The 12,844-nt window shown below is 41.6% G+C and overlaps 1 protein-coding gene, 1 long non-coding RNA gene and 1 other non-coding gene across 3 annotated transcripts; all 3 read left to right on the top strand.

Annotated features, from left to right (window-relative positions):
• Positions 1-146: 146 nt before the first annotated feature.
• trnar-ucg (transfer RNA arginine (anticodon UCG)) lies at positions 147-219 on the top strand. The gene has a single exon. It is a non-coding gene; the product is annotated as a tRNA-Arg (tRNA).
• Positions 220-417: 198 nt separating this feature from the next.
• LOC114437739 (Golgi apparatus membrane protein TVP23 homolog A-like) lies at positions 418-2,302 on the top strand. The gene is made up of 7 exons (XM_028408605.1): positions 418-467; positions 605-687; positions 1,324-1,468; positions 1,544-1,633; positions 1,713-1,841; positions 1,915-2,043; positions 2,121-2,302. The coding sequence occupies exons 1-7, from the start codon at positions 465-467 to the stop codon at positions 2,145-2,147; spliced, it is 606 nt and encodes a 201-aa protein (XP_028264406.1). The 5' UTR covers positions 418-464; the 3' UTR covers positions 2,148-2,302.
• Positions 2,303-5,121: 2,819 nt separating this feature from the next.
• Positions 5,122-12,202, top strand: LOC114437740 (uncharacterized). Its single transcript, XR_003670932.1, has 3 exons — positions 5,122-5,201; positions 6,776-7,066; positions 12,094-12,202. It is a non-coding gene; the product is annotated as an uncharacterized LOC114437740 (long non-coding RNA).
• Positions 12,203-12,844: the final 642 nt, after the last annotated feature.

Genomic DNA, 12,844 nt, shown 5'->3' with positions numbered 1-12,844 from the left:
ACTAGAAGCCCTGCAAGGGGCAGAAAAACGGCTCTGCATCAATGGCAAACAGATCGAACAGAATACCACCATACATACAATCAAATCAACACATGTGGGTAAAGAGATTAAAAGGTTGGATATGTCTCTATCTCCAGTATATTATGGGCCGCGTGGCCTAATGGATAAGGCGTCTGACTTCGGATCAGAAGATTGCAGGTTCGAGTCCTGCCGCGGTCGCATATTTTAAGTGCTTTTTTATCGTAATGAGCACATCTTCCTGCAGTGTCTCTTTGATATTATCATACCCTGCAACGTCTTTAATTCCTTTGCAACGGAGCCAAATAAACAGAGACAATTGTACCTCTAAACAACTTTTATACGCAACGTCTTGATGTGGAAGTAAAGGAGAGGACCATTTTCTGTCGGTCTGATTTCACTGCAACACCTGCCTCATCTTAGCCCACAGCCTCGCTTTAACCAAAATGGTACGTTGGTAGCGTTACTATTACCTTTACGAAATTAGTGGGGGATTTTGTCTGCCTCTAACTGTATTGTGTGTCCTAGCGCTGTTGTTATTTGCTGATTCTGGTAATCCTGTTGTGTTTGCTCGTTTTCTTGGCAGACGATGGCGGATGACACTGAGGATGTTGAGCTGGACTTTGCTGCTGACGAGCAGGAGAGGGCGCAAAAACACACAGTCATAAGGTGCGCTGCAGGAGATCTTACCACATAATCTGTTTTGCCTTGCGCTGAGTAGTCTACTTTAATTAATAATAAACCAGCGGGGATTGTTTACAGTTTTGTGTAGCTGATTAATCACATGGAACGGCTTCAGTAGGTTAAATATTAGTTTCACTGGACAAGTCATTCTATCAGATTGAACTATTCAACCTTGCAGACTTGCACATTATATTATTTCTCATTATCCACAAATTACATAAATTTCATTTTATTATGTGCTACAAAAACATTTCTGGTAATGCAAAAAAGCTCAATTCTCAAAATAAATCAGCCTATATTGTGAAACCTTTTTTTTTTTTTGAAAGAAGGAGCCCTGATAAATCAAAGAATATCAAAAATTGGTAAAAATGGGAAAAGAAGAGGTTGTTGCAGCATGAGTACCAACTGCAAACATTAAATGTTTATAAGAAGGACTTGTTGCTATGTTTTCTATATATCATGGGATTTTTGCATATTAAGAGAATTTAGTGATTTTGGCCTTTGCCAATTATATTAAATATAATACAGGAAACATCTCCCAGTATCTTCATTGCTGCACTACCTGCTCTAACTCTGCTTTGTTCCATCATGCTTCTCTACCATCCCTCCCTCTGCTTTCAGACACCCGTTGGCCTCCTTCTTCCACCTGTTCTTCAGAGTGGTCGCCATTGTCGTCTATGTGCTGTGTGACTGGATCAGTAAGAACTTTGCATCATGTTTCATCCTGATCATCACTCTGCTGTCATTTGACTTCTGGTCTGTTAAGGTGAGAAGTCAGCTCATTTCCTTTTCTTGTGCTCTCCATCAGTCCCTCGTTCAGAACTGTGCTCTGATGTTTCAGAACGTGACTGGCCGGCTGTTGGTAGGGCTGCGCTGGTGGAATCAGATTGACGAGGATGGAAGGAGCCTCTGGGTGTTTGAAGCCAAAAAAGTGAGACTCCATTGTTAGAGATTTTGCACTGATGAGCATTTGTTGAGCATATTAAACACTGGTGTATGTGTCTTTGCAGACATCTGGGGGTTGTGACACCGGGACGGAGACTGAGGCGAGGATATTTTGGCTGGGCCTAATCATCTGTCCTCTAATTTGGACATTCTTTTTCTTTACCTCCCTCTTCTCCATGAAGATTAAATGGCTGGTGAGACACATGTTCCTGCTTTGCATGTGCAGTAGAAAAACCTCAGTTAAGTGCATCTCTCTATGTTCTTCAGTCACTGGTGGTAGCTAGTATTTCCCTCCAGTTGGCTAACTTGTATGGATACCTACGCTGTAAGGCAGGAGGACAAGACGGCCAGCCTGCAGACAAGAACTCCTTCACGGGACAGCACCTCCTTCAGCGTGTGAGTGACTGACAGCATCACTCAGCATACAGTGTTGTCCCTTTAACATTCAAACTATACTTTCTCTTTGCTTTCAGCCAGACATCATCTTTGGTATATTATGAAGGTCATCTCCTGCACCTGTACAACAACTCAGCTACATCTGTGTGTGAGACAGACACATAGCTGCACCCACAGTATGTGAATGGCTTTGTGCCTCATACATCCCTTTGTTCCATGCTGTGGAATGTTATGGACAATAAAAGATAATTGCATTTCACAGTTATTGTTATTTTTACACCACATATCTGCAGTTCTTTTGTCATAAAAAAAGTATAAATGAAACGTCACAGAGAATAACTGAACAAGAAGAAACACAAAAGAATGGGAACAAAAGAACATTAATCAAATCTAATTTAAAACCTAAACTTTACTTTTTTTCACTTATTTATTATTACACTTATGAACTGTAACATTGGTTACAATCATATACCGGTCAAGTTGAACCAGTCCCATTTTATGCATGTTCTATGCATTTGCTTTATGTCAGCAGTTATTTTCTATTTAAATGGAATACAGTCAGTATTTTACATCTTAAATTCATTTGTGAACATCCTAGGAATTAGTCTTTTATCAGTGTAGCTTCTACCAAAATAAAATATTCAGAAACTTTTTTCACTGACCACAAATTTGGAGGGAACTGTTGGCGCCCCTCTTCTTTTTGGCTTTGGCCCCTGATGTTAATTTCCCACACTTGCCCCAGATGCTTCAGTTTCAGAGATCCTTTATTTGTCAAGAAAGCTCACACTCTCCTGCAGCCTGTGCAGCTGTATGAACATATAACACACAAAATAAATGTAGTCTAAATTTAGCTTATACCTACTTTTTTAAGACGTAGTGCACTTTGACAGCATATATTCAACAGAAGAGCTGCTATGCTGGTGCCCATATAGTGGTAGTGGCACAGCAGGTGATGGAAATACACATTTGAACGTTATGTGGAGTGTTTGAATTATTATTTAATCATTAAATTATTATCATTATGGCAACATTTGCTCTGGTTGTAAATTAAATTTCTGAGAATATATTAATGATGCATGACCACAGACTGATGATAGTGTAAACTTGATTTCAATATGAGACAATCCTAATATTAATAATGGAATTACCCTCGATTTCCTCTCATTTTAGGCCTTTGACAATTGGAGCAGTTTCATCTACTTAAAATAAAGTTACAGGTTGAACTTTAATTCTAGCATGGATGAAAAGTCCTTATAGTTTTTTATGTTAGAAGAATTTGTGATATGATGAATTAATATAAACGTGTCTGAATTGATCTTGGAGTGAAATAAGGCTTGTCTTATGCAGTGTTTGACCATATCTATGTCCATATTTACCATTATTGTATAATTGTTATATATTAAAGTAGTAGTGGTAGGCTAATTGTGAAGAAATTAGTAAAGGAGTGGGACGTCTTGCTGGTCTCGGACGTTCTTTGGTGCCGGAGAGCTCTCTGATTGGTCCACAAGCCGCCCTGCTCCTGGCATGACGTCAGTGCGGGAGCGAGTAGAGGAAGCGCGCAGGCTGGAGGAGAGACAGAAGCTGGAGGACTGAGGATGAACGTGGACTCCTCCTCTGAGATCCGCGCCGCTGGCTCTCAACGAGGGCCCGAGGAAACGCTAAAAATCTGCCTGGAAAATCCAGATAAACGTGAGGACGTTGTGTTTGCAGAGTTCGCTTTTCTACGGAAACAGGTAAGACACGCCTCAGAAACATCTGCACGTTCAACATCACATTTCACCAGCTTTGGATGTCCATGTGTCTCATGCAGAGAATTCAGGCGCACTGATGATGCTCTGTTTATCTGTTTATTCTTTTTCACAATTTACTAAAAGATGATTTAATTTATCGTCAGATATTATTATTATAATAATTATTATTGGGCTATTTAACCCTTTATCCTTTGCATTTAATTAAAAATAAGATCAAATAGTTTGTCTGAATATTAGAATGCTCCTCAGCGTCTTCTTTTTATTATTATCATTAATGTTATTATTATAATCAGGAACAAATTGGTTTCTGTAAGAACAAATGTGTATAATCCCTGCGATGTGGAACAGTCCAGTTTTAGAAGAAGTAGGCCAATCACCAACTCTCATTAAAAGTGGGAATTCGTTGCCCCCGGGAGCACTAAAGAGCCAGGAGCAAATTAAAGCATCTGAAAGCCCAGCTCAATTTAGATTTAGAAGATAGTTTTTTTTCAGAGGAATCAGCTGTCGGTTTAAGCTTGAAGAGCCATTTCCTCACCTCAAGCAGTGTCAGGTTCATGGCCATGCGTCCAGGCCGTCATTGGTCACACGTTCATGATCATCCAGGCAGACAAAACACGCATTTATGACACCGTCTTGATGGTATTATATGTGGAGACAGGTGTTCAATTGTGAACCCTGTATATCAGTGTAAAACACACCAGTCATAGAAGTGCTAAAATTACATCTCAGTATTTAATCCTAATGTTGCTTTAAATCAGCTCGTGTACTGATCAGCTCTGCAGTACACAGGCCAGCCCTACAAATACACCGAACAGGTGCATCATATCACATGATAAATATTTAAATATACTGTGTAAATGTCTATTTCAAATGGGTCGATATAAAGTTGAAATAATAGATCTGTGACGTCATAGAAAGGAGTAGTAGAGATGGTAATATGACAAATGCAAAATAATTTTATTTAATTTATTTCTACTTTTTAACTTAATGAAAATGTACATGCATGCAAACTATAATTAGCTCAGGCCTTCAGCCACGGGGGTCAGTCACGGGGTTATCACAACTAGAGCATCTAACGTCTGCATCAGTGTGTTTGTCCTCCGTAACCATCTTTGAATTTCAAAGAAAAATACTGGAGCTGGTAATGTGTGTGTGTGTGTGTGTTATAATAATATTAATGCAGAATCACCTCCTTCCAGATCACTCCAGCTTCACGTCGGGCTGCAGCATGGCAGTGTGTGACAGATAGGGGGTCCGTTTTTGTCTTTGGTTATCTAGCTGTATGAGTGTTAAATACCTGTCATAAAGCTAGATAACCGAAAGTAGAAATGACTTCCGTAACGGTGCGTTCACACCCGAAGGAGAAACGGAACTCCTTCAGGCTCTTTGACGTTCACCTCAAAAAAGGTAAAAAAAAAAGTTTTGCCCTGATGTTATATTCTATTACTATAATATAGGAAAAGATGAATCTAAGTAAGCTTGTAACAACAGATGTATTAAAGTGCTGTAAAAATGTTTATTTTAGGATTTGTTTCTGTGCAGAATATGTCAGATTTCACCCTCCTGCATCACTCTGATGTCAGTTAATGAAACCCCAGTAGACCACTTTCCTACTCTGGTTTTAAATGAAAATCATCTAGATGTTTGTCCATGTCATTCATTTGTGGATTGACTGAGGACACATTGCTAGATATGGGTCCTGTTTTAGGGCTGTCTCTGTCCATTCAGGTCTTCTGCAACATGCCGCTGAGTTTTAAACAGGTCGCCAAGTGGCTGCATGGGCACAGACTCACAGGAGAATCTCCAAACTTCCTCCATTTTAAGGCCCTGTGAACTGACAGACATGGATCCTCAGATGTCATATGTGAAGAATTTTATTTGTGTTTAGTTAGGGAAAGAAAATTGAATGTTAATTACCTTTATGGTTTAATGATAAGTATCTACAGAGCCTGGAAGGTTGATGGCACATTAAAGACATACAGAAAACATACATGCATGTTTATATGAATTGCATGAACAGAAATCTAATATTTGAGACATAAAGTTAAAGTGAACCAGTAGCTGCTAAATACCATTAAGCCTCTATAATTTACATCTGTGTGTCTTCCTGCTGTGACAACATGTCCTCTGTTTCCAAAAAGACTGCTGAACCAGTTTATGTATATTTTTTAAGGTTGTGGATCCTTGTTGGTATCTACTTCATTTACTGTCGAGTATTCACTGTTTATTTTTTTTAAAAAGTGACGCTAATACTTTGCTCACACAGTAATGTCTAGTGTAGCACCCTACACACACACAGGGTTTCTAAAAGCCCACTTGGCGTCTGTATTTAAAGCTATAGTGAATCTTGCAGCCTTTGGGCATACATTGTGTCGTGACTCAATAAGAAGGCCAGGCCCGTCCTGTAGACAGGAGCTGAACTTTTCAACTTGGTACTTCAGCACTTGCGCAGTGCATACGCTCAGCCTGGAGAATGCCACTAAAAGCCTAAAGAGCACCAAAGTGAGATGAGTTTTCATTCATTCGGTTAACTAGCTATTGCTGTGGCTCTCGCTGTCAAACCGGGCTAATTGCTTCGTTTCACAGGGAGATATTGGATATGTGAAAAGGCCGGAGTCCAAGTCCTTTCCTGGGCTGTCCTTGCTATATAGCGTGTGAACATAACGCACCTCCTTAATGAATTAGAATAAAAACACTTGAGACTCTATGTATGGGATGGTCCAAGGCATCCTTGATTTAACCTTTGTGCTTCCATAATGTGAAGGATTCTTTTGCTGCTTTTATTGTTGCAGAATACACATTCATGCCCTTAAAAACACACAACTATGACAAGAGGGAAATGCTCTTAGAATGAAATGTTCTGAAAGGTTTAATAGCTCAGTTCAATGATTGCATATCTTCTGTTTTAAAGAAAAACAAAATCAGTGTACCGTAATATAAAATGCTTTGTTCCCTGTTTTTCTTCTCTGTTGCTGTTACAGGCTGATTAACATTGAAAGATCTGGGATTCCTGAAAAGAGCCATCACCAAAAGAAAGAGGATGAAGGGGAGAAAACGGTCAGTCCGGAATTGCCACCTCCTCCTCCTCCTCCTCCTCACTCACCCTTTTTACCCAAGAGCCTCTGATGCCATCTGCACTGCCAACAGAGACTTTGCCTGTGCCAAGAGACACACAAAGACCCTGCTGGATCCCTGGAGTATGGGCGCACTCGCAGGAGCCATCTTGGGAGATGTTTGTGGCGACACCTAAAATGGCTGGGCTGGCATATGAGGTGAGCTACATCATGGCTTTCTGTTGGGTACCAGGGGTAATGGTGGTGATGCTGGCCAGGAGGTGGGGGGGGGGTTACTCTGTGTGTGAGTGTGTGTGATGGGGGGGAAGGGAACAGGAGGAAGGACGAGGGAAAGAGTTTCCCCATTTCCTCCCCAGTCACACATGGCCTCTCCCTTTTCTCTTCTATCTTCTGCTCGTGCTAATTAGCAGTTAAGGGGTGATGTGAGGAGGAGGAGGAGGGGAGGTGGGTGAGGAAGGGTAGCATTGGTAGTTGGTGGTGGTGGGAGGAGGAGGGGGGGCTGGGTAGCAAACAAAATTAATGAGCTGGCACCAGTTGAAGGAAACCTGCCATCCTCTCTTGTCATGGTGCTTCTTTACTCCCTCATGCACACCAGGCAGCGGTGTACGCCATGTTTCCACCTGACAGACTTCTCAGATTAATTCATGCAGAGCTGCCTTTGTTAGGAAATTTGCATTGTGATATTTAGCACAGGGTCTTTAAGTGTCTTAATGTGCTGAAAATCTGAGGTGAACGTTGTCACGAAGCGGATGACGAGGATAATTTCCCGTTTGGCTTCAAACGTTCTTAGTTTTAATTTTCTGTATAAACAAAGGATATTTTAGGCTCCATTTTTAACATTCATCATGCTCATGCATGTGTGGAGGAACACACAATATTATAACATAACATAATTTTATACCTGTGCTATATGACAACATTATACTGTACATGACACAAAGACTAAAAATGTCAGATGATATTAATGTTCCAAATTACAATCCTCACACACACATGAATCCTGAGAACTCTCCTGGTCGTAGCTGTAGTGCTGCCTCATACCCCTGGTGACTCCAGCAGCAACCTGAAGCAGAAAAAGAGACACGTGAGCATGTGTATCCAGGGCCAACATGTGCAGCTGCAGTGCCTGTGTGTTAATGAACAGCGCCGTACGTTTTCACATTATCATTCAGCCTCTCACTCCCCCCCCCTTCCCTCAATAGCCCCTTCCCAACAAACCACCCCCTCACCCCCCACACCCCACCCATTCCCTTCCAAAAGCCTGCTTTCCCACTATTGTGGGAACTGGTGGTGTGGCGGGCCCCGGCTTTGGGGGGCAGGGTGGGAAAGACCCTCCAGACTAGACATGAGCAGATGCCTGAGACATTAGACTGTCGTGCAGATCACCGGGGTCGGCTGAGCCGCCGAGTTTTAATGTGTTTGCAAGTGCATGTGTGTTTGATATGTGTGTGATAGTAGGGGTGGGTGGGGGAGAGTTGGGGTGGGGAGGGGGGGGGGGGGTAGTCCAAGCCCTAGAGTGCCACCTGACTGTTCATTAGTCTATTCAGCCTCCTCCTCTGCATGTCTGAAAGACATGGAGATGTTATATGTTCTGCTAAATGAGAGAGAGGTTTCCCAGGCATTCATACATGATTCATACATTTTGGAGGATTACAGGCCAAACCGTGCCATTTCCACTGGGTTGTATCAAAAGGTGTAATGCACTGATATTTCAGGATATTTATAAAAATCTCCCTTTGCTTTTTGATGTGTCTTGTTTTACAAGTTGCGTGTTTTTTTTGTAAAACAACAGATATCATGAAAATTTGGCTGCACAATGACTCAGCTGAGGGGTGTGAGGGGTGTGCCCGAAGAAGCTGAATGATGTAACCTGGGCATAATGATTATTAATGAGCCTCGTACTGTACGTGCACCTCTGAGAGATGTGTAAGGCATGCAGAGCCACACATATCAAAAGATTATTCCCTCTCTTTATTCATATAAAAGACTCTGAGCTGTCTTCATAATTGCATTTGTGCTGCTCATGTGTGATATATGGCGTGTTGCTTCAGGCAGATTTGACAGAAGGAAGAGAAAGCAAGGTGAAAGTCAAGAAATGAATCTTTGGAGATGCTATAGTAGCTACAGTACATCTTTGATGCCATTAAAGACAACCGATTGTTGTCTTTGACAAGTAAAGGGTTAAAGAATGTGGAGCCGAATAAAGGAGGCAGCAGGTGTAGTACATGAGCAGCCATGTTTGAGTCACCACGGTTATCTCTGTGTTTGCTGATGAAGTTAGCTTGTGCTAGCTTGTGCAGTGTCTCGCTAAAGGAGCAATGTGGGGGCGGGCACATAGGGGTGGTGTGTGAGAGTGTGTGTGTGTGTGTGTGTGTGTGTGCAGTCGACACAGACAGCCTTGTCAAACAGAGGCTGACTGAAGTAAATTTGGCAGGAAAATGTATTCGTCTTCACTACGTCTGCTACAAGAGCCACTGCTTCATCCAGTATTTGGAGGATGTAAAAAATGAACGACATGCACAAATGCACAGAGTCTTCGTCTAATGATTACAGAGAGCTGTAATTCATACTAAATGAAACACGGTGGGGGAAATAACATGAAGCGATTGCAAATGAGCAAAAGGACGAAATCTCATCTTGATTTCGATGCTGTGCATGGTGTCTCATCAACACTTGCTAAAACTGCTTAAGAGTGTATATCAGTTTTCAATCAACATGGAGAGCAAAGTCAGGCAGTAGCTTTACGCCATGTCAGGAGGATTTAGGACCAAAGTCTTCCTCACAAAGATGCTTTAAACATTCATTCTTCTGCATAAGTTTAAGTGTGACACAAATGTATTTCCCTTCCAGAAACCTAGCAGAATAGAGATGATTACCCTTCCTTTCTTCCTTTCCCTCTGTTATTCATTATTAACCATGTATTGCCTTTGCTGTGTGGGACTTTCAGTGCAGGGGAAATTATAATGTATGACATGATGAAGTGACAGTAGCCGACGCTCCACTTCGCATTCTGTGTGGGTGCAGCAGCGTAGCCATAGTAGCGATAAAATGTTAATACCATATAGCTCCTGGGTTACCTCCTCACTATGTGTGGACACTATTAATGTTTTAACGGCTCTGCTGTGGTGTATAAAGCTGCTGCTCACGGGCCGCCCGTAGTCTTGGATGAGGTCCAATGTGGGTCAAGCGAGGCTCATTGGGGCTCTTTAATGCAACTTTGGCCGAGACTAATCTAGCACAAAGCCCAGAGTTAAGTATCTTAGAGAAAGATGGAGAGAAGTTTCTACATCCAGGGCTTTTCAGATTACGTCTGTTGGCAGTGGCATCCCTGAGTAGGGGTCCTGCATGCACCAATGAAAGTAGAGGAGAATTAGGTGACTGAGCCTTTAATACAGCAACCCTTTGTAATCATATCAGGAGATGAGGTTCTAGGGTGAGGAGAATTAGGGGGGAATCCTTGGTGTGACCTCTTTTACTGTAAAACCAGGAAGTGTTCACAATGGACTCATGACTTGTTCCCCGCGTCAGAAATCAAGTTCAAGTTCATGGGTGCAGCAAGTTGAGACTGTCTCCGGCCACCCTGGAGTACAAGATGTGGAGGAGGAGGAGGAGGAAGAACAGGAGGGTGGGTCGATGGGGTGGGGTACATAGCCTTTGACCTCTGTTAGGGTTGCTATGGGAAAGAGGCCGGTCGGCTCAGTAATGTAAGAGTGAAAAGGCCGAACTGTCAGAGCTGTCCAGCAGACGTCAACCACCCCCCCACCCTCACGACGCAACACACACACACATTCAGTCATACTCACAGATGGCACGGGCCAGCTTGGGAATGCTAGCACCAAGAGAACACTTTATGTTCATCAGACGCTGGGTTAAATCAACCATCGGCTACACCTCTGCCTCTTCTAGACCATATTTCAACTTCCTCCTACACATCTGAACGCCCATCAGGCATGTGTGTGTGTGAGTGTGTGTGTGTGTGTGTGTGTCCAAGTTCAATATACAATTACTGTGATAAAACACTTTTGCTGCCTTTCTAATACATGCTTATTATACTTACTTAAATATACACAACTTTTATTATAGGAAGCTAAAAAATGTGACGTGTGTTTAGTGTCAAATAGTGAAATTGCATTGCAGTGGAGACCAAAACTATGCTGGATGTATGTGTGTATGTAGAGATCTCTGACAGTTGGTTTAATTCACTGTAATCTGTCTTGAAAAATAAAAAAAAAGTAAATGAATCATGGCGAGCAGCAGCCTCCATCCTCATGTGTCTGTTATTGATCTCCTTGGACAATAATGGATCAGTTAACTGCGTATTTCTGTCGGCTCATTTAAAATGGTCAGTGTTTGATGTTTGAGTGACTGCGTGTCAGAGCGGGCATGCAAATCCACTGATTGTAATGTGTGCATGTTCTATAACCACCCCCCCTTTCCCATCCACCCACCCTCTGCAAACGTGTGCAAGTGTGGCCTCATTTAAGGTTGCATTCATTCAGGGGAGGGGGCTCACGAATGAAAGAGCGTGTATTTGCATACGCTGCATGCTGTCTGCAGAGAGGGAGCAGTCCAAAAAAAAAAAAAAAAGATATCAGAGGTGGACAAAGAGAATGAGGACAAATCCTTCATTGTGGGGTTGGTGGGAGAAAGGGCTCATCTGAATTGGGGAGTGGGTGAAAATTGACAGAGAAAGAGTTCGGGCTGGTTCCCTGTGGGGATAAAAGCCATAAGATCCCTCCATGCATACAGCCTGAAAATGGAAGAGAAGAACAACATGTAGAGCGCAGGGGCCTTTTTCTTTTTTACAGACATGAAAAGGAAGTTTGTTTTTCTGAAACACTGCTTACAATTTGTAAAGGACAAAATGAAAAAAAAAAAAAAAGATGCACAGCAACACATTCACCGGTTGAGACCAGAAGGGCTGGATCTTGAGTCATTGTTGATTATATTGGTTTTTATTTTAAACACACCACTTTTATGTGACTCTTCATGTTGTTTCACCCAGGGGCCCTTTGTTTCTTCATTTGCTGTTTTTAATGACTGATCAGCATTTTGATTATGAACACAAACAATTTTGATTTATAGTATTGCACAAGATCTCCACAATCTTGGCCCAAACAGTAAAATATTATTACTTGCATGCAGAGAGGCAGAGCTGATGGAGCCAAGTTTTATTCTAATGCTAATGCCTCTCTCTCTCTCTCTCTCTCTCTCTCTCTCCTCAGGATGGGACAGAAACTGTGAGCAGTGACTTTGTGGTGGACCAAACTCAGCAAAAAGTCAGCATAAGACTGTCGAGAATCACAGCAGAGGATGTTTTATTAAAGTACTGCCATGATGAAGTGTGTGTGTGAAATTACATATAGAAGATTTTCTTCGTACTTTTACACATTTTTCAGTCATTAAAATATGTGCATTTGTTTTTAAATAAATACATGTTTTCTTTTTAATTAATAACATTTTATTTTAATGTTTTATTTGTGTCAAAGTTGTTTGTTTGTTTGTTTGTTTGTGTCAAATGTACTTTAAAAATAAAAAGTAATGATAACATTTCTGTTTGTCATTTTTATTTATCGAATATATGCTACTTGGTATTTTGGTGACTGATCAGACAAGGAAGTGACCACAGATTACACTTTTTTAGTATTATTTCATTTTCAGTTTTATCCTCAAATCTTTAAAAATATATACTAAAATACAAAAATTAGTCTGGTGTGTTTAGTGGTCAGGAACCTTTCTCTCTTTCTCTTGTAGATTCACATGGATGTGTGTGTGTGTGTGTGCGTGTGTGTGTGTGTGTGTGTGTGTGTGTGTGTGTGTGTGTGTGTGTGTGTGTGTGTGTGAGTGTGTGTGAGTGAGTGACCCTGCATTAAGTTTTAATTAGAGGGGCAGACAGAGTAACGTGTGTTGAATCTGTGTGGAAAAGAAAAGTTCATCAGCTGCAAAACTCAGTGGACACAATGACCCAGCCCGTAA

The sequence above is a fragment of the Parambassis ranga genome, chromosome 6 (assembly GCF_900634625.1).
Source record: "Parambassis ranga chromosome 6, fParRan2.1, whole genome shotgun sequence".
In the NCBI taxonomy this organism is placed as follows: Eukaryota; Metazoa; Chordata; class Actinopteri; family Ambassidae; genus Parambassis; species Parambassis ranga.
The sequence above is the reverse complement of the archived record's forward strand: the minus strand, read 5'-3'. Positions and strand labels throughout refer to the sequence as shown.